At 38.6% G+C, this 20,039-nt stretch overlaps 3 protein-coding genes across 3 annotated transcripts; 2 read left to right on the forward strand and 1 right to left on the reverse strand.

The window, feature by feature from the left end:
• The first annotated feature begins 419 nt into the window (after positions 1-419).
• LOC134228168 (peroxiredoxin-5, mitochondrial) lies at positions 420-17,734 on the forward strand. The gene is made up of 2 exons (XM_062709956.1): positions 420-674; positions 16,911-17,734. The coding sequence occupies exons 1-2, from the start codon at positions 555-557 to the stop codon at positions 17,367-17,369; spliced, it is 579 nt and encodes a 192-aa protein (XP_062565940.1). The 5' UTR covers positions 420-554; the 3' UTR covers positions 17,370-17,734.
• On the forward strand, positions 6,120-15,720 carry LOC134223103 (craniofacial development protein 2-like). The gene is made up of 3 exons (XM_062702233.1): positions 6,120-6,639; positions 8,991-14,222; positions 14,270-15,720. Exon 2 carries the CDS (start codon positions 11,801-11,803, stop codon positions 12,740-12,742), a length of 942 nt encoding a protein of 313 aa, XP_062558217.1. The 5' UTR covers positions 6,120-6,639; positions 8,991-11,800; the 3' UTR covers positions 12,743-14,222; positions 14,270-15,720.
• Positions 17,735-18,800: 1,066 nt separating the features above from the next.
• LOC134228169 (protein PET117 homolog, mitochondrial) lies at positions 18,801-19,373 on the reverse strand. Its single transcript, XM_062709957.1, has 2 exons — positions 19,119-19,373; positions 18,801-19,036 (listed from the first exon to the last, which is right to left on the reverse strand). Exons 1-2 carry the CDS (start codon positions 19,208-19,210, stop codon positions 18,871-18,873), a joined length of 258 nt encoding a protein of 85 aa, XP_062565941.1. The 5' UTR covers positions 19,211-19,373; the 3' UTR covers positions 18,801-18,870.
• Positions 19,374-20,039: the final 666 nt, after the last annotated feature.

Here is a 20,039-nt window from a genome sequence, read left to right on the forward strand (position 1 = left end):
TATTATTGAAATAAGGCACAGACGTTATATTTATGCACATATACTGAGCTATCTCTATTATAGCTAATTCTATTATGTTCAGTCATGATGATGGACTATTCGAAATATTCAGAATCAACTCTATACAAGCACATAATACGTTGAACCAAACCTGTGATAAGGGTTCATTGATATCGCTCTGATGCGGTCACACATTGATAACATTCCAAGCCCCAAGAAGCCATTTTATGAGACAGATTCGAACAGCTGATCGAAATTTTGAGTGGACGGCTCGGTCTTTGTTTTGGTAAATTTGCATGAAAACCATCATCATTTCGTCATCATCATCATCATTTCATTTCATTTTCGCAAATGTTCCTTGTCAAATGTAAATATTAGTATTTGGTCTGCTGTCACTTGAGCTTTCTATAAAATGGCTTAGTGAACGTTCGTGGGTCACAAACACTGCAGTTTGGTTTGCTATCGGCTCATTGCGTGTGCTTCCCCATCAGTGCTGTGTCGTCTGTTTATATTGTCTCCGTATACTGTGACTGTCCTTTCTGTTCCTTTCCTAAATGCATCCGCTTTTGGTACAGAGTTTCGTCAGCAAGTTCAGTGTTCTCCAGCAACTCGGCCGGTCAACAGCAACAATCCAGCGGTTCTCCTTACACACCTCCAAGATGGTCCTGATTAAGGTAAGCACATTATTGACGATAACCACACTCGCATTATCAGCGAGAATTCAGCTCATTATATAATTCTTGCACTAGGAAATCCAATCTTTGTTTCCTTTTTCTAAAATGGTGATGAAATTTTCAAACTATACAACAAAGCTTGGAAGCAAAACGATTCCCGGATCATTTAGCTGATTTTGTACGGTTGTAGGATGTTGCTAGCACCAAACTCTGAGTTGCAGTCGAATCCTTGATTTGTTTGTATACCAAGAAAAGTTCTCTGGTAATGAACAAACAGAACATTGCAATAGAACATGAAAAATCGATTGCAAATAGATAATGGTTCAAGAGGATTTGCACTGTATTGGTACCTAATACCGAGAAAGCAAACTTCCATTGATGGGTTGTGTCTATGTTTATGCATCCATTATTTATGCAAATTTACCAGTACGATTATTGAAGTCTTTTAATCTTTATTTGATCACTAAGGGTTGAGTACTTAAAAACCAATAAGGGCAAGCAAAATTCATGGGTATGACGCATTATATTTGTTAGGTGACCGGTATCAAAACAATTAACAAAGCGGGCGTATTATTGGTCAAATAAACGATAATGCGGTTGTCTGAATCGAGTTTGAGGTATGTACACCGGGTGTCATACGAAAGGCTGTAACACATAAGGCTGAATACTCATAAGGCTAAACTCAGAAGGCTGAAATCCTGACAGGCTGAAAGTCTCAAAAGGCTGAAAGTATCAGAAGGCTGAAATGTATCGAAAGGCTGAAATAGATGGGATAAAATGAATTCCAACCATACGATATGTTATACTAACTGTTTACTGCCGCTAACCGCAAGTCGAGCACATCTGAACTTTTGTCAATTTTGAGTAATTATCATATTTCACTTTATTTTCACATGTACTATGCGTTAGGCTATTCTGTGCGAGAAGTTTGTTCTAGAAAAATGGAAAAAAAATACCAAGTCAAATTGTCCCATATGGAAAAGTAATCGCAAGTCAGTCACATCGAGTCACTTCGTAGGATGGCATACAAACTGATCATATTTGTTAAATACATGTGCATAGAACACCTCTCAAATACAAAAACAAATCATTTCGAAAGAAAAATGCGGAAGAAAATTGTGTAAACATTTAAAATTTTAGTTTATGTTGTGGTTGGAAGTTGGTTTAATTTAAGATTGATGCATAGAGGAATATACGTAGCATCAGTAAATTCCAATATAACGTGTTGAAACTTGCACGCTACATATATGTAGCAAAAGTTTTTTGGAATATATTTTAGTTTATTATAATAAAGATTTTTTTAAGGTGATGTTATTCATATGAGTCACGATAATATCCTTCAAAATCACAAACGAGATTTCTCGGTGAGCGCATTTTTGATATCTGAGAATAATTTTATCAATAGATTCATCAGCTAATAGAATCATTTGCAATAAAATACTATTACTACTATTTGTACTACTATTTGTATTATCAGCTCATGAGTGCAAAAACCAATGATAGTCATGCTTACAGACACGTCCACGTGCCAAAACATGGGTGGGCCTCGGGACAAAATGACAAGAAGCAGAAATGACGTAGCGGGATTCTTAAGAAGCATGAGATACATCCTGCAAGCTATTGTCATGAACCAGAGAAATTCAAAGCCACTAATTTCAAGAAATGATCATTAACTTTCAGAAATTCATATGGATCGCTACGAATAACTTATTTCGAACAAGATACGTGAAATTAGGGATGATTAAGGTTTTACAATGGACTTTCAACAATTTATCTAAACTTGGTAGAATTTATAACTAAGACTTTTTATAAACTTGTAATTAATCATATTAGCAAGTTTTAACAATCTTTATTTTCTACAGAAATTCATATAGAATTTCAAACATTCTTTTGGGAATCCAGAAATACTTTTAAAAGAAACCATTGCGTACTTCCTTTTAAAACCATAAAACCACCAAAACATTTAATTTCTTGATTTCTGAGCCTTCAGACATTCTTGGATTAAAAATACTTAGAAAACTTCTTGGATTAAAAATCCATCCGAACTGTCAGAAACTTTTTAGGAAAAAATACTTTCTTTCAAATTCCGGATACCTTCACGATTATCAGTTTAACCTTAATTTAATTTTGAAATAATTAGCTTGAAAAAATTTGTTGGTAGTAAAACTTCATTTTTAAGCGGGAAATGAAATACTTTCATACTTGTTAAGTTTTGATCTTGATACTACATTACAGACATTATATTATGCCTAAAACGGACTACCATAACAATATCACGAAAATCTGCGATGTGGGCTTTCAAAGCATCCAAGAGTTTTAAAATGTTCAGATTGCATGCTTCATCATGTTTGTTATTACTTATTAGAGCATTATATTTTTTTACAAATTTGAGTTTTGTTCGACGGAATGTGACTGACTTGCGGTTACTTTTCTCATTGAGATGAAAAGTACCGTGCACGCACCATACTTTGCGCAGTTAAGGAAATGCAAAATTGAATCAACTTGTACAACTTACAGAAAGTAGCTATCTGCCTGAAATAGTTTCCATGCTGTATTATTATTATTATATTATTGTTTGAGAACTAAATTTGGTACAAAAATTTAAAATAAATAGTAAATTGAACTTCAAAGCAGACCCCTTATTATATGCCTAACTTTGCGCACATAACTTGGAAAATTTCTAACACGAAGCAAGCGTCTATCATACAATTTTTCGTCCAAATTTTATTTTTTCAGCTAAAACTACTATTACAATTTATGTTCATTCCATTTGCAGGCATATTTGAGCATATTTGAGAATATGAGGATGCCCAGCATTATTTTCTTATGATTAGACATACTTAGTATGTTTTCACGTCTGTTGGTGTATGTACAGCCTCATTTATGTACATTGGCCACAGCTAACAAAAGTACTTTTTTGCGTAAACCCTATTCCGACGAGGTATATAATAAATGTTGAAAATATCGAAGAAATACGAGTTGTGCGCAAAATTAGGTACACTGTATTGAAAAATTGTTCCTAACATTGCGCATCATATATTTTAAAGAAAAATGTAAATAACTAACTAAATTCTCATGAGATGGCATCTACAATATTATAATTATTGGGTCCACGTGTAATCAGTTGTCAGCGATTGTAAAAATTTACAAAAAATACAGTTTTTCGGGTAAATCGTCACTTGTTATTTGGGCTAAGAACACGCCATTTTGGTCATTTTCACTGTTTTCAGTACAAGTTTCGACTATTAAAATGAAAAATATGTAATTTAACAGCGAAAAAATGCATGCACTGTGTTATAATCGATTAAATGGGTTAAACCCTTTCAGAGATGAAACGATATTTGAGAAGCGAGAGAGTAAAAACGATAAATTACGATGTTCGGTTTCCTTCAATAAATGCTCACTGAAGTCGTTCTCTTATACCTTGAACGCCAACTTGAGTAGACGTGTTTTTAATTATCAGGATTTAAGAAACCCCATTTTGGATATACTTTAAGTGGACGACGAGTGAAAACCGATTAAATTATTTGTGGAATTGTTGGATCCAATTGTGAACAAGAGAAACTAATCTATTTCGTAGCGGCTAGTGAAAACTGGAAGCGTGCATAGGAGGGCCGTGTAGCGAAAAAATTTTAACATTCAGTGTTCCAACAAGTGGAATGAAAAAAAAATCTGTAAACGGATGAAATTGTAGTTTAAACAACTAGCTGTCCCAGGTGAAAGAAAAAAAAAAAAATTAGTGAAAAAAAAAAAAGTAAAACGGGAAACTAAGTTATATAGAAACTGTACCACATGGTTTGTGGGAAGAAACGTGGCCATTGAAGTTGCATTATCCCACTTGGTCCGCCATTTTGAAGGTGTAGAAGTGGGGTCGAAGAGATTTTGAATAAGTATTTTGGAAGAAGCAGTGAGAGTGAGTGGTTGGAAGCAACGGTGAGTTGTATAAAACAATAAGTGTAGCGATTAGCGAAGAATATAGCGAAAATAACTCAGTGGTGTTAGTAACAGAAACAAGCGAACGGTGATTAAGTTTAACAAAAGAGCGAGAACATAGAAAGAAAATAAAGAGTGGAAGAAGAAGAGTCGGTGAAAAGAGAGAGTACAGTCGACGTGTGACAACCGCCGGCGAGGCCGACACTGGAAAGGGTGAGCGTCGATGAGACGAGAGTCGAAGAGAGTTGAGTGAACGAAAGTAAAGCGAGCATCAGTGAGACGAACACTGGTGAGACGAGCACTGTGAGACAAGCACTGGTGAGACGAACATCGTGAGGTAATCTTCAACCGATTCGATTGCAAGATACACGAGATAGTAAGAAACTGAGATCAAGTAAGTCATTTTGAGCCATTCTATTTCAATCAGGTGTTTACAATCGGATATTTTTCATCAGCATGTCTGCGTTAATCGGAAGCATTGACCATTACGTGCGTGGTTCAAGCTTTGCTAACTATATGAAACGAATAAATATTCTATACCAGTTGAATAATGTTGCAGACAATAGCAAAAGAATCTTTTTTTAGCGTTGAGTGGGTCGGTTATATTTGATGAAATAGAACTTATTTACCCGGGGGTTGAAATAGCAGAAATTGATTATGCTGATATGATTGGTAAACTAAAAGAAAGACTAGACAAAGTGCAACCCAACATGATGCATAGGCATAAATTTCATGCTCGTGTACAGGGCATTGATGAGCCTGCCGAAAACTATGTGTTAGCTTTGAAATTACTAGCTAGTCATTGTGGTTTTGGCGCACACAGAGATGAGGCAATCAAGGATAAAATAGTTTTTGGATTGAGAGATCAGGACCTGAAACATAAGCTGTTGATGAAAGATGATATGACATTAGAAGAAGTTGAGCAGATGGTTATTCGGACTGAGTTAGCTAAGTGCCGCGCAAAAGAATTAATTGAACGGGACGAGTATCCGAAGGAGGTGAACTCCGTAAAATATCGTTTAGGATATCAGTCAAATATCAACGATATGAAAAGAGATGGTAGACAAAATGTAAACAATTACAAAAGGCGTTTTCGTAGTAGAAGTAGAAGCTCGAGTAGAGAAGGTGAACGTATGCGATATAATCATAACCGTTATGATTATTACAAACGGCAACGCGATGAATATCAGCCGGGAACTAGCTATTCAGGTCGAAGTGGATATCAAGGCGAAAACCCTCATCATAACGTGATTTGCAATTTTGTAAATTAAGAGGTCATATAAAGCGCAACTGTTACAAATTGAAAAATCGTAAAAACGTGAATTTTGTAAAAGAAGCACCGGTAGAAATCAACAGCTACGATTTCAAGCGATTACAGATAAGAGATTCAGACGATGAAGATGATTATCCTTGCATGATGATTGCAAGCAGTCGTTTTAGCGAGCCATGTATTGTAAAGGTGTCTGTAGAAGGAGTTGAACTTAATATGGAAATAGATTGTGGCGCCGCAGTTACAGTTATTAGTTTAGCAGTATATAGAACGTATTTTTCTCACATTAAAGTTTCTAAATGCAACAGTCGTTTGATGGTGGTAGATGGGCAGCAGTTATCCATTTTCGGTGAAATATCAGTTAAAGTAATGGTTAATCACACTCAGCATCAAGTAAACTTAATCATACTTGATTGTACAAGGCGTTTTGTCCCGCTATTCGGCAGAAATTGGATAGATGTTTTTTATCCTAGCTGGAGAAAAACTTTTGGAAATTTTACACAAATCAACGCAACGAGTAAAGATGCAGAAAATATTTCGAAAATCGATGTGGGTAATATTGAATCAGACATACAATCACGATTTCCAAAAGTTTTTGACGGTGATTTTTCATATCCAATCACAGGATTTGAAGCTGACCTTGTCCTGAGAGAGGATAGACCTATATTTAGGAAAGCCTACGATGTGCCGTTCAAATTAAGGGAAAAAGTTGTTGACCATTTGGATTCACTAGAAAAGCAGAATGTTATTACACCGATACAGGTTAGTGAATGGGCGTCTCCTGTTGTTATTGTTCCTAAGAAAGATAATGAGATAAGAATGGTAATTGACTGTAAAGTCTCAATTAATAAACAAATTATTCCCAACACTTACCCGCTGCCGCTAGCGCAGGACATATTTGCGTCTTTAGCCGGTTGCAAGTGGTTTTGTTGCCTTGATTTAGCGGGAGCGTACACTCAGCTCAAACTTTCAGAAAGATCAAAGCAATTTGTTGTAATAAATACAATCAAGGGACTTTATACTTATAACCGTTTGCCGCAGGGTGCATCGTCTAGTGCCGCCATTTTTCAGAAAGTGATGGATCAAATTTTAATTGGGTTAAAACATGTAAGTTGCTATTTAGATGATGTGCTGATAGCGGGAGAGACTATAGAAGAATGTTTATCAAATTTGTATATGGTTCTTGAACGGTTGCAAAAAGCTAATTTGAAAGTGAATTTAAAAAAATGTAAATTTTTCGTAAACTCTCTTGTTTATCTCGGGCATTTGGTTACTGAAAAAGGACTTCTTCCTTCACCAGAAAAGTTATCAACTATTGAAAAAGCAAAAGTTCCCACAGACACTACTGAGCTCAAGGCATTTTTAGGGTTGATCAATTTTATGGTAAATTTGTCCCTCACTTGTCTGCTAAATTGAGTTGTTTATATGCCTTGTTACAAAAGAACGCAAAATTTGTATGGAGCGAAAAATGTCAGCAAACTTTCGAAGAAAGCAAAACGCTTTATTGACTGCAAATTTTCTTGAATATTATTCCCCTGCAACACCAATCATTGTGGTATCTGAGGCATGTAGCAATGGTTTGGGAGCAGCCATAGCCCACATGATCGATGCCAAGGAAAAACCAATAAGTTTCACATCCTTTTCGTTAAACTCCGCACAAAAACATACCCTATTTTGCATTTGGAGGCATTGGCGCTAGTATGCACTGTAAAAAAATTCCACAAATTTCTTTTCGGGCAAAAATTTACGATTTATACGGACCATAAGCCGCTTTTAGGCATTTTTGGAAAAGATGGCAAACATTCGCTATGTGTAACAAGATTACAAAGATATGTAATGGAAATGTCAATATACGAGTTTGATATATGCTACAGGCCTTCTTCCAAAATGGGAAACGCGGATTTCTGCTCAAGATTCCCATTGGCTCAAAATGTTCCTAAAAAGCTGGATAGCGGATGTATCAAAAGTATAAATTATTTCGGCGAATTCCCTCTGGACTACTCATTAATCGCGAGGCAAACCAAGACAGATACATTTCTTTCAAAAGTGGCAGATCATATTGAGAATGGCTGGCCTAGAAAAGTAGAAAAGGAGTGGCGCCAAATATTTTCATTGCGTTGTGATTTAGAGGTAGTAGAAGGTTGTGTAATGTACCAGGATCGAGTATTTGTACCTAATTCTCTTAGAAAGGATATTTTGAAATTGCTTCACTCTAACCACAACGGTATTATTAAAATGAAACAGATAGCTCGACGATCCCTCTTTGGTTTGATTTAAACAAGGATATAGAGCAGTTTATAAAACATTGCGAACCATGCATAAAAATGTCGGTTGTTCCAAAACCGGTTTGTAGTACTTCGTGGATTCCTACAAATCGTCCATTTAGTCGCATTCACGCTGATTTCTTTTTCTCCAATCAAAAGTTTATTTGTTAGTTGTAGATAGCCACACAAAATGGCTTGAAGTGGAGATAATGAAATACGGAACGGATGCGAATAAGGTTATTAAGAAGTTCACTGTTATTTTCTCTAGATTTGGACTACCAGACGTTCTAGTGACAGATGGAGGGCCACCATTCAATTCTAGTCATTTTGTTGCATTTATGGAACGTCAAGGAATAAGGGTTATGAAGAGTCCTCCGTACAATCCGAGTAGCAACGGACAAGCGGAGCGAATGGTTCGACTAGTAAAAGATGTATTGAAAAATTTCTTTTAGATCCTATGACGAAATCACTTGATGATGATGATAGATTAACATATTTTTAGCAAATTATAGAAACACTTGTTCTACATCTGATGAAAGATTTCCATCAGAAAAGTTGTTGAGCTATAGACCAAAACTTTAGTTGACCTTTTACACCCCAGACGTAGTTATAAAGAAAGTTTAGTTTTGAAAGATTCATCCGCTGTGGATACACCTAACAGAGCAGAAATTTTACCTAATAATGAAAAGAATAAATTTTATAGCTACGCGTCTCAAGATCCATTTCTCAATTTAGCGCTGGGGATAAAATTTGGTACAAAAATAATGACAAGCATGCAATTGAGAGATGGGTGGAGGCGAAATATGTCAAAAGAATATCAACTAATGTGTTTGAAATTTCTTTTGGCAGGCACAATTGCAATGCACATCGAAATCAACTAAAGGTCATGGTTCCACGACAATCCAGGTCGACGATCCGGTTGCCAATACAAAGACAGAAACGACGACGAGCATCAATTGACACTGAGGAAGAGTTTTTCGGGTTCCAGAATGAAGAGATCGCTGCTAGGAAGGACTATGCCAAGCAAGGGAAACAAGAGCATACAAGAACTAGCCCCATCAGAACGCGAAGCATTTCGCGATCGAAAAGAAGAAAAGTCGATGAAGAAAATTGAAACGTTTGAAAGACCCAGTAGCAATGTGTACAGTCGTAATTTGACATTGAGTCCTGGGATACGCATTAAATTATATAAGAAAAAAGTAAAATTTAAGATTATCAACAATTACGATTTTGTATAAGTTTAAGGATTAAATAATTTCAAACTCAATAAGGAAATGTAAATTTTGTCAGACAATTGACGTTCTAAGTCTATAACAAATTCATTCTGAAGTATGTTAAGTAGTGAATTCGAAAATGAGTATTTTTAATGTTGTTAAAATTGATAATGAATTTATGTCAGTTCTAAAGGAAAAATGATTGTTATAATCGATTAAATGGGTTAAACCCTTTCAGAGATGAAACGATATTTGAGAAGCGAGAGAGTAAAAACGATAAATTACGATGTTCGGTTTCCTTCAATAAATGCTCACTGAAGTCGTTCTCTTATACCTTGAACGCCAACTTGAGTAGACGTGTTTTTAATTATCAGGATTTAAGAAACCCCATTTTGGATATACTTTACACTGTTATGATAACATGTATATTGTGCTGACAAGTAATAATTATATTTCGAAATTCGATTTTAACGCATTCTATTACAAAAATTATCGCAAAATGCGCAAAGCTAGGAGCTGCGCAAAGTTGGGTGCGTACACGGTAATCGCAAGTCAGTCACATTGCGATTTCCAGCACCTCAAGTGAGTTTTTCACTTTGTAGTCACTATGATCCATTAAATACTCAAACATTCTTTGGTGTGTGATGTTTAGAGCTGATCAAAATTACTTATACACAATTTTTGACGAGAAAAATTACAAAAACTTTGCAAGCAATTTTCTCATTTGCACGTTTTTCCAGATGTGCTCGACTTGCGGTTAGCGGCAGTTTAGTAGTTGGTGAATAATGAATAAAGAATAGAGAATGATGAATAGAGAATAAAGGATGAAGAATAAAGAGTAAATAATAATTTTCTTTTCATTAATAAAGAGGCTTTCAGCTCTGCTGGTTTACCTCTGGGTAAAGAATAAAGAATAAAGAATAAAAAAAAGAATAAAAAAAGAATAAAGAAAAAAAGGATAAAGAATAAAGAATAACTAATAAATAGGATAAGAAGAGGGAAGAAAACGGAAGAAGAGAGAAAGAAGACGGAAGAATGGAGAAGGAAAAAAGATGATAGATTGAAGAAAGAACATAGAAAAAGGAAGATGGAAAAAGAAGAAGAAACAAGAAAGATGGAGGAATGAAGAAGGAAGAAAAAACAAGAATGAAGAAAAAAGAAAAGGAAGTAGCTAAAAGAAAAAAGAAGGAAAAAGGGCAAAGAAAGGAAAATTATGGAAGAAAACAGGACGAAAGAAGAAATAAAGATGAAAAAACAAGGGACAAGGAAGAGGGAAAAAAGAAAGAAGAAGAAAGGACAAAAGAAAGAAAAGGAAAAAGGTTGAAAGAAGAAGGGAGAAGGTAGAATGAATAAATAATAGAGAAAAAGGAAGAAGAAACTTGGAAAAGAAAGAAGGTAGAGGAAAGCAGACAGAAAGAGAGGAAAAACAAGGTAATGAAAGAAGGAAGAAAGAAGAAAAGAAAACAAGCTAAAGGAAGAAATAAGAAAGCAAAAGGAATGAATGAAGAAGGAAGAAGAAGAACAAAACAAAATAAAGGAAGAAGAAACAAGAAAAAAGGAATAAGCAAGAAGGAACAAGGAAGGCAGAAGAAGGAAATAGGAACATGAAAGGAGGAATTAAGAAGGAAGGACTATGGAAGAAGAACTAAGAAGAAAGGTAGAACGAAGGAGCAATAAAGAAACAGAAAGAAAGAACTAGGAAGGTTTTAAGAAGAAAGAAGGAAAAAATGAATAAAAAAGTAGGAAAAAGAAAAAAAAGAAGGAATTAAGAACAAATAAGGGAGAATAAAAGAGCAAAAAGGCACGGCAAATGCTGGGTAAAGCGTACCATTGGTACTTCGCGTACCTGAAGGAATAAAATAGACCCCATCTCGCGCTCCTTAGCCTCTTACCCAGCAACTCCTATCCCTACCTCCCCGCGGTGCTGGCCGGGATACGAGCAACCTTAGGGAAGATCGGGTAACCAACCCCGGTGGGAACTATAGTCGTATGCTGACAGGGAAGGGGGGGTTTGCTACTCTCCGGAGGTGCAAATCTTATTGAGCGTCTGTTCTCCATGTCAAGATGGGCTCACAACAGCGTCTGTTCACCATGTTAGGGGCGGCTGATCATCGTCCGAGTGCCAGCGAGGGACTCTAAGTGAAACTGTGCACCATGGTTCACCGGAAATAAGGAGGAATGGTCCTCCGGAAATTTAGGGGGTTTGGTGTCAGGCCCTGCAAGCCAGCCTTTAAAAAATCATAAGCAACGAACAATCAACAAGAGAGTACGGATCGGAACCATCGGCGAAGACCACTGCGACGAAAAGGGACTAGCGATTGGAAACTCGGTTCGTGGAACTGCAAATCTCTCAATTTCATCGGGAGCACACGCATACTCGCTGATGTGCTCAAGGACCGTGGATTCAACATCGTAGCGCTGCAGGAGGTTTGTTGGAAGGGATCAATGGTGCGAACGTTTAGAGGTAATCATACCATCTACCAGAGCTGCGGCAACACACATGAGCTGGGAACAGCTTTCATAGTGATGGGCGATATGCAAAGGCGCGTGATCGGGTGGTGGCCGATCAACGAGAGAATGTGCAGGTTGAGGATCAAAGGCCGGTTCTTCAACTTCAGCATAATCAACGTCCATAGCCCACACTCCGGAAGCACTGATGATGATAAGGACGCATTCTACGCGCAGCTGGAACGTGAGTACGACAGCTGCCCAAGCCACGACGTCAAAATCATCATAGGAGATTTGAACGCTCAGGTTGGCCAAGAGGAGGAGTTTAGACCGACTATTGGAAAGTTCAGCGCTCACCGGCTGACGAACGAAAACGGCCTCCGACTAATTGATTTCGCTGCCTCCAAGAATATGGCCATTCGTAGCACCTACTTCCAACACAGCCTCCCGTATCGGTACACCTGGAGATCACCACTGCAGACAAAATCACAAATCGACCACGTTCTGATGTCGCCACTGCATACGCGCAGCATCTCGAGGCAGCGTTGCCGGAAGAGGGTGAGCTCGATGGGGCCCCTCTTGAGGACTGCTGGAGTACAGTTAAAGCAGCCATTAACGACGCAGCGGAGAACAACGTCGGGTATATGGGTCGAAGTCGACGGAACGATTGGTTCGACGAAGAGTGCAGACAGATTCTGGAGGAGAAGGACGCAACGCGGGCGGTCGCGCTGCAGCAAGGTACCCGGCAGAACGTGGAACGTTATAGACGGAAGCGGAGACAGCAGACCCGCCTTTTCAGGAGAAGAAACGCCGCCTGGAAGAAGCGGAGTGCGAGGAGATGGAACAGCTGTGCCGTTCTCAAGATACACGCAAGTTCTATCAGAAGCTCAACGCATCCCGCAAAGGCTTTGTGCCGCGAGCCGAAATGTGCCGGGATAAGGATGGGAGCATCTTGACGGACGAACGTGTGGTGATCGAAAGGTGGAAGCAGCACTACGAGGAACATCTGAATGGCGCTGAGAGTACAGGCAATGAAAGTCAAGGCAGCGGAGGAGATGACTACGTCAGTTCAGCGGACGATGGAAGCCAACCAGCCCCCACCTTGAGGGAAGTTAAGGATGCCATTCAACAGCTAAAGACCAATAAAGCAGCTGGTAAGGATGGTATCGGAGCTGAGCTCATCAAGATGGGCACGGAAAAGCTGGCCACTTGCCTGCACAAACTGATAGTCAGAATCTGGGAAAATGAACAGCTACCGGAGGAGTGGAAGGAAGGGGTTATATGCCCCATCTACAAGAAAGGCGACAAACTGGAGTGTGAGAACTTTCGAGCGATCACCATCCTTAATGCCGCCTACAAAGTGATATCCCAGATCATCTTCCGTCGTCTGTCACCATTAGTGAACGAGTTCGTGGGAAGTTATCAAGCCGGCTTCGTTGATGCCGCTCGACAACGGACCAGATCTTTACTGTACGGCAAATCCTTCAAAAATGCCGTGAATACCAGGTCCCAATGCACCATCTGTTCGTTGATTTCAAGGCGGCATACGACAGTATAGACCGCGTAGAGCTATGGAAAATTATGGACGAGAACAGCTTCCCTGGGAAGCTTACCAGACTGATCAAAGCAACAGTGGATGGTGTGCAAAACTGTGAAAATTTCGGGCGAACGCTCCAGTTCGTTCGAATCGCGCCGGGGACTAAGACAAGGTGATGGACTTTCGTGCCTGTTGTTCAACATTGTGCTAGAAGGTGTGCATGCGGAGAGCCGGGTGTAACAGCCGGGGTACGATTTTCAACAGATCCAGTCAATTTATTTGCTACGCGGATGACATGGACATTATCGGCCGAACATTTGGAAAGGTGGCAGAACTTTACACCCGCCTGAAACGTGAAGCAACAAAAGTTGGACTGGTGGTGAATGCGTCAAAGACAAAGTACATGCTTGTGGGCGGAACCGAGCGCGACAGGGCCCGCCTGGGAAGCAGTGTTACGATAGACGGGGATACCTTCGAGGTGGTCGAGGAATTCGTCTACCTCGGATCCTTGCTAACGGCTGACAACAACGTTAGTCGTGAAATACGAAGGCGCATCATCTGTGGAAGTCGGGCCTACTACGGGCTCCAGAAGAAACTGCGGTCGAAAAAGATTCGCCACAGCACCAAATGTGTCATGTACAAGACGCTAATAAGACCGGTTGTCCTCTACGGACATGAAACATGGACAATGCTCGAGGAGGACTTGCAAGCACTCGGAGTATTCGAGAGACGGGTGCTTAGGACCATCTTTGGCGGTGTGCAAGAAGACGGTGTGTGGCGGCGAAGAATGAACCATGAGCTCGCCCAACTCTACGGCGAACCCAGTATCCAGAAGGTAGCTAAAGCCGGAAGGGTACGATGGGCAGGACATGTTGCAAGAATGTCGGACAGCAACCCTGCAAAGATGGTGTTCGCTTCCGATCCGGCAGGTACGAGACGGCGTGGAGCGCAGCGAGCGAGATGGGCAGACCAGGTGCAGAACGACTTGGCGAGCGTGGGGCGTATCCGAGGATGGAGAGATGCGGCCTCGAACCGTGCATTGTGGCGTCAAATTATTGATTCCGTGTTATCTGTTTAGATGTTAACTAAATAAATGAAATAAATGAAATGAAATGAAAAGAGCAAAAAGAAGAAGGGAGAAAAGAGAAGAATAAAGAATAAAAAATAAGAAAGTAATCTTGGCAAGAATCAAATGCCAAATATGTACGAGAACCAAGAACAAAAAAGTCTTGTTCTTTTCTATGTTACCTCAACATTTTTGAGCTGTGTAGACTAAAAAATAAGAATTCTGTATAAAAATTGAAAGACAACAAGAAGTTGCAAGAAGGTTGCGGATCATTTTAGTTTGTGCCCCTATTAACGTCAAATGTGAATTCTTCCACTAAAATTGGTTTCTCGCGATTTTTCAGCCTTTCGAGTTTCAGCCTTTTGTTATTTCAGCCTTATGTGAGATTTTTACTTTTCAGCCTTTCGTGTTCAGCCTTATGAGTTTTCAGCCTTTCGTGGAAGACCCATGTACACCAGTGTTGCATTCATTCTCAGTTCAATAGAGGCAATAAACCCTAGAGAAAGATTGTCGGTATATTCCTTCTCCTCCTCCGCCCTCCTTAGCCGTGCGGTAAGCCGCGCGGCTACAAAGCAAGACCATGCTGAGGGTGGCTGGGTTCGATTCCCGGTGCCGGTCTAGGCAATTTTCGGATTGTAAATTGTCTCGACTTCCCTGGGCATAAAAGTATCATTGTGTTAGCCTCATGATGTACGAATGCAAAAATGGTGACTTGGCTTAGAAACCTCGCAGTTAATAACTGTGGAAGTGCTTAATGAACACTAAGCTGCGAGGCGGCTCTGTCCCAATGTGGGGATGTAATGCCAATAAGAAGAAGAAAGATTGTCGCTGTTGTCACTGATGAAACATCTTTTGCTGGCAATGATAAGCTGGGAGCAGAATTTGATTGATTAACACTTATTTACCTAACATGCTTAGAAATCAGGGAATCGCACAATAATATGGTTAAATAAATACCTTTACTTTTCAAACACAAAACCGTGTACAAAAGCTTGATGTATAACAGTGTTCTTGATGTATTTGATAAGACAATTAACTGCACAAACTAATAAGGTACAGCAGGTTAAGCGGGTAAATGGGGCTTTTCACTAACTTGGTGAGGTATTTCACTGATGAAGCACAGATTAATTCTATCGAAGAGTATTCAAATTGAATTTGGTTTTCTCTGTAGTTTTGAATTTCAGCCACAAAAATATTGATATGAACATAAAAAGTAACGAAAAAAAATTAATGACTGCCTGTTTTTTACCACGGGTGGGGCAAGTGAAAATTTTCCAACATTGAATGCATTTCTATATTTTTTCAAACACAAGTAATTTCTCTTAAGCGTGTATGAACAAATGATACCAATTTAAATTCATTCGAAGGCTTTTGGATATTAGAGTGTTATATGGTAATACTAAATCCGGAACCGAAAGTTAAACGGAACCGAAAGTTAATTCATTTCACAAATATGAATCAATTTATGCATTGGAAAAGCAAAATGCATGTACGGTAGAATACTGTACAGGTACTCAGAAGTCATTTATAATGAAGTACAGGCGGTGAAAGTTATTTAATGAAAATCAATGTTGTTTGCGGTATCATTTACGGAAATAAATCGGGTCAACACTGTATATATGTACGTTTCCCTTTACCCACTTGCCCCACTGTACCTTACTAGAAGATAATATAACATAAATGATTCATAAATGGAATTGAAAAACTCATTCCTAGTAATTTGACAAGCTTTTTCATTTACTGAAGTTAGAATTTTATTATTCTCAAAAGTGTTGTTATCAAGGAATCAATATTCGAGCAACGCCTAACAACGTCTTTGTCGTCAACAGAGTTTGTTACTGACAAACGCACCTCGCAACAAGCCTTTATCAGAACACAAACACAATATGACAAGAATCATTTGCCTTGCATGCTCTGATATTTCCGAGAATACGATGCTAATTTTGTAATCATAGTTAGATTATCGAATATTTCCATAAAAGCAGAAACTATGATAGCAAAAAAAAAAACAAATTTTCTGTAGAGATAATGCAAAATAACGGGATGAAAAGTTAGCAACAAAATTGTCTTCTTTTTTGTTGCTGACAAATTTTTTCGGATCTTTGTCATTTATTATATCCGACAAAAACAAAGCTTTATCGCTTGTTTCGCATGCGCATCCAAGAAAAATTGATTCCTTGGTTGTTATAATGTAGCTATTATTCATAAAATATAATTAGAAAACGTTAAATGTGGAAGAACAGAAACGAGTTTTAGTATTTCAAGATCAAGTGAAAAACAAGTAGCCAACAGGAAAAACAATAGATAAATCACCAAGATAGCATGCTCCATGCTTGCCGTCTGATCGCAGCGGTATAGGTATTAGAGATAACAACATACATAGCTTCAAAACAAAATCAAGCTATGTACAAAGTCTATATCGTGATTGTACTAAAACAAATATGTCTCAATTATAATACACACGCAATAAAAACAAATTGTTTTTCATCCAATCTCTTCAACAGGAAGGCGATAAAATTCCATCGATCGATTTATACGAGGACTCCCCGGCAAACAAAGTCAACATCGCTGACCTTTGCGCGGGAAAGAAGGTCGTCCTGTTTGCCGTTCCCGGGGCGTTCACGCCAGGCTGTTCCAAGACGCATCTGCCTGGGTACGTCGATAAGGCCGACACCATCAAATCGTCCGGGGTGCAGGAAATCGTGTGCGTCTCCGTTAACGATCCGTTCGTAATGTCCGCTTGGGGCAAACAGCACAGCACCGCCGGGAAAGTGCGCATGCTGGCCGACCCGTCTGCCGTTTTCACCAAGAAGCTGGAATTGGGTGCCGATTTGCCCCCGCTCGGCGGTCTGCGTTCCAAACGCTACTCGATGGTACTGGAGGATGGCGTCATCAAGTCGCTTAACGTTGAACCTGACGGTACTGGATTATCCTGCTCATTGGCCGACAAAATCAAAGTCTAAAGGGGCATTGCGATGGATCATACACACATAAATAATCGATTTTCGCAAGGAAGAAGATTCAATATGTCTTGCACCATGTTAAAGCACATATTTTCGACTAACAAAGTTATCTGAATGGTATCCGGCACCAGCAATGAAATCAAACCTCTCCTTCTCGATGGTTATAGACTCATCTGGATCAAATAGTGCAAACTAAAATTACCTTGTTGAATAATCGGCGTTTGAAACGTTGTAACCATTTCTCAAATCCATCGAAATTTTCTCAAAAAATCCTCATAAGAATATCAAATAACTAAATTCATTAAGTGTTACTTTTGTAGATCCTCTTATTTAAGAGAATAAATATTTGCTATAGCTAAATAGAAGTTTACGAACAATGGAAAGAAATTAGGCCAACACTTTTTCAAAAAGGGTTTATTTAATCACACCAGTTAGAGGTGGAATCTTCTTTTTCTCTTCTCATTGGCATTACATCCCCCACAAAAGAATTTTAGCCTTCCTTTTTATTTTTGTAAATGATACGAGAAAAACAAAGAACAGCGTGTACAAAGATATAACCCAGGTAACCAATAAGCATTAAAGTAAGCACTATAGTAGCATTATACTGGCATTGCATATGCTCCATGCTGTAAATAAGCATTTCGAAAACCTGGCTGTTCTAAATAAGCATTCTCAAAGCAATCATGAGAGGCATAGTCTTATAATAGCATTTTGAATGCACAATGTTGTTTTTCGTGAAGTGCAATGAAACAGCTACATCAGTCCCACTTTGAAGCCTGTAGTGTTCATACGTCAAACGTTTTCCAATATGGAACTATATAGCGTGAACTTACATTTGAGAATAGAAATCGGTACGTGCAGAATGTTTTTTCCATTCCGACCATTGACAGGAGTACTTATTGGAAGGCTTATTGGCATTTATTGTTTTGCAGTAAAGACGCATATAATGCCACTTAAATGCTTTAAATAATGCTTACTGGTTATCTGGGAAGAGTTCTTTCTAAAATTACGTAACGCTAAATTTGGTGATTTTGGACCCCCATCCTCCCCCATGTAACACTTTTTGTATGGAAGGTTTAATTTTTTTGTATGGACCGTAACGCTCGGCTTTACCCCCTCCCTCCCCCTTCAGCGTTACGTAATTTGTGAAAGAACACTAATAAGCCCAATCGAGAAAGATTCTGAGGTGTACATCGTTATTCCACATTCACATATGATTGATATCAGGTGAAACATTCATAACATGATGACTGGTATGGTGTGACATAGTGTGGACATGCAGCATGCTTTTTCTATTTTGAGCATGTCTCAAATGCCTATTCTGCGAGTCAGCTCAATAATTAACTAATGTGGAGTGAGCTCATTCTGGAAAACCTACTTCCTACATTGTTTCTTTCAAATTACAAATTGAATATCACAAAAAAAAATATATACTAAAATGTAATGAAACAATGTATTAATATTTACTACTCTGCGGATTATTGGAAACGCGTTCGTACGGTTAGGATTTGAATTCCATCAAACGAGCCTCCTGTTCTTCTCTTTGCTGCAGCTCCTGCTTCAACTGCTTGGTTAGTTCGATTTGCTGCTGCAGATTATAAGTGTTTTCAATTTTACGCTGTTGCTGTCGTTGGATATCTCTTATTACTCCATCGTGTAACCTTGCTCTGCAAAAAATAATCGCCATCAGAATATCCAATGTTACATACTCACATATTTTACATGTACGTGCCATGGTTTCATCCTTACCTATCGTAGTTCTGTTTGTAATGCACGTAACCAATAACACCACCCGTTGAAATGCAGGCTCCGAGGAAAACGACTTTGGATGTGGCAGACATTGCATTTGATGAGAAAATAAATTAGATTCCAGATTCTGTCTGACTTAAATGTATTGTTTGAGGTCTTGGGTTGATTTTAGAAGGCGATACCACCCACTTGCCGGAATTAGAGAGGAGAGCCGCTTTCAGCCTGAAGATGCCTTTTGGCTGTCTTAAACTTGATCAAAACAAAAGGCAAAAACATAGAAAAAGGTGGGTTCCTTTTTAGTCGAATAAATTTGGAATAAATTTATTAAATTCTGCAATCACTTTGAAGGCTATAGACGAATCCAAGTAAAAATAAGAAGAAGACACACGACGATGTTAACTTTGACAGATCCTACAGCACAGCATAGGAAGATCATTTTAAAATGCTTATAATAAATTCTAGACAAAATGTAATTAAAATCTGATTGAAGCATGATACGTTCTGAACTGTTTGATAGATACGTTTTTGGAAAATATTCAAAAAATTGAGATAAGCTTCCGAATATGTAATTCAGAACTTTTTCCGAACCCTACATTAATCAGATTTTAATTACAATTTGTCTAGAATTTATTATAAGCATTTTAAAATGATCTTCCTATGCTGTGCTGTATAGGATCTGTCAAAGTTAACACCGTCGTGTGTCTTCTTCTTATTTTTACTTGGATTCGTCTATACCTTACACCTCGGGAAAATTTTCCGCCGCATCTTGGTTCCCGATTTGTTTTTCGTTCGGTTATTCAGAGTCGGGGTCGGACCTGATCCAGGTTTAAAACCGAAAACGACATTGGTATACGAGAAAGGCAAAACGAAAGAGGACAATAGAACACTGACAAATTTGAATGTTCAAAATTTGCCAAATGA

The sequence above is a fragment of the Armigeres subalbatus genome, chromosome 3 (assembly GCF_024139115.2).
Source record: "Armigeres subalbatus isolate Guangzhou_Male chromosome 3, GZ_Asu_2, whole genome shotgun sequence".
Lineage (NCBI taxonomy): Eukaryota > Metazoa > Arthropoda > Insecta > Diptera > Culicidae > Armigeres > Armigeres subalbatus.

Excerpts from the sequence above, each read along its gene's own strand:
- LOC134228169 (XM_062709957.1), bottom strand. The coding sequence starts at position 19,210 with ATGTCTGCCACATCCAAAGTCGTTTTCCTCGGAGCCTGCATTTCAACG. Across the intron at positions 19,037-19,118 it reads TACAAACAGAACTACGATAG|AGCAAGGTTACACGATGGAG; the intron begins GTAAGGATGAAA and ends TATTTTTTGCAG.
- LOC134223103 (XM_062702233.1), top strand. The coding sequence starts at position 11,801 with ATGGTGCGAACGTTTAGAGGTAATCATACCATCTACCAGAGCTGCGGC.
- LOC134228168 (XM_062709956.1), top strand. The coding sequence starts at position 555 with ATGCATCCGCTTTTGGTACAGAGTTTCGTCAGCAAGTTCAGTGTTCTC. Across the intron at positions 675-16,910 it reads CCAAGATGGTCCTGATTAAG|GAAGGCGATAAAATTCCATC; the intron begins GTAAGCACATTA and ends TCTCTTCAACAG.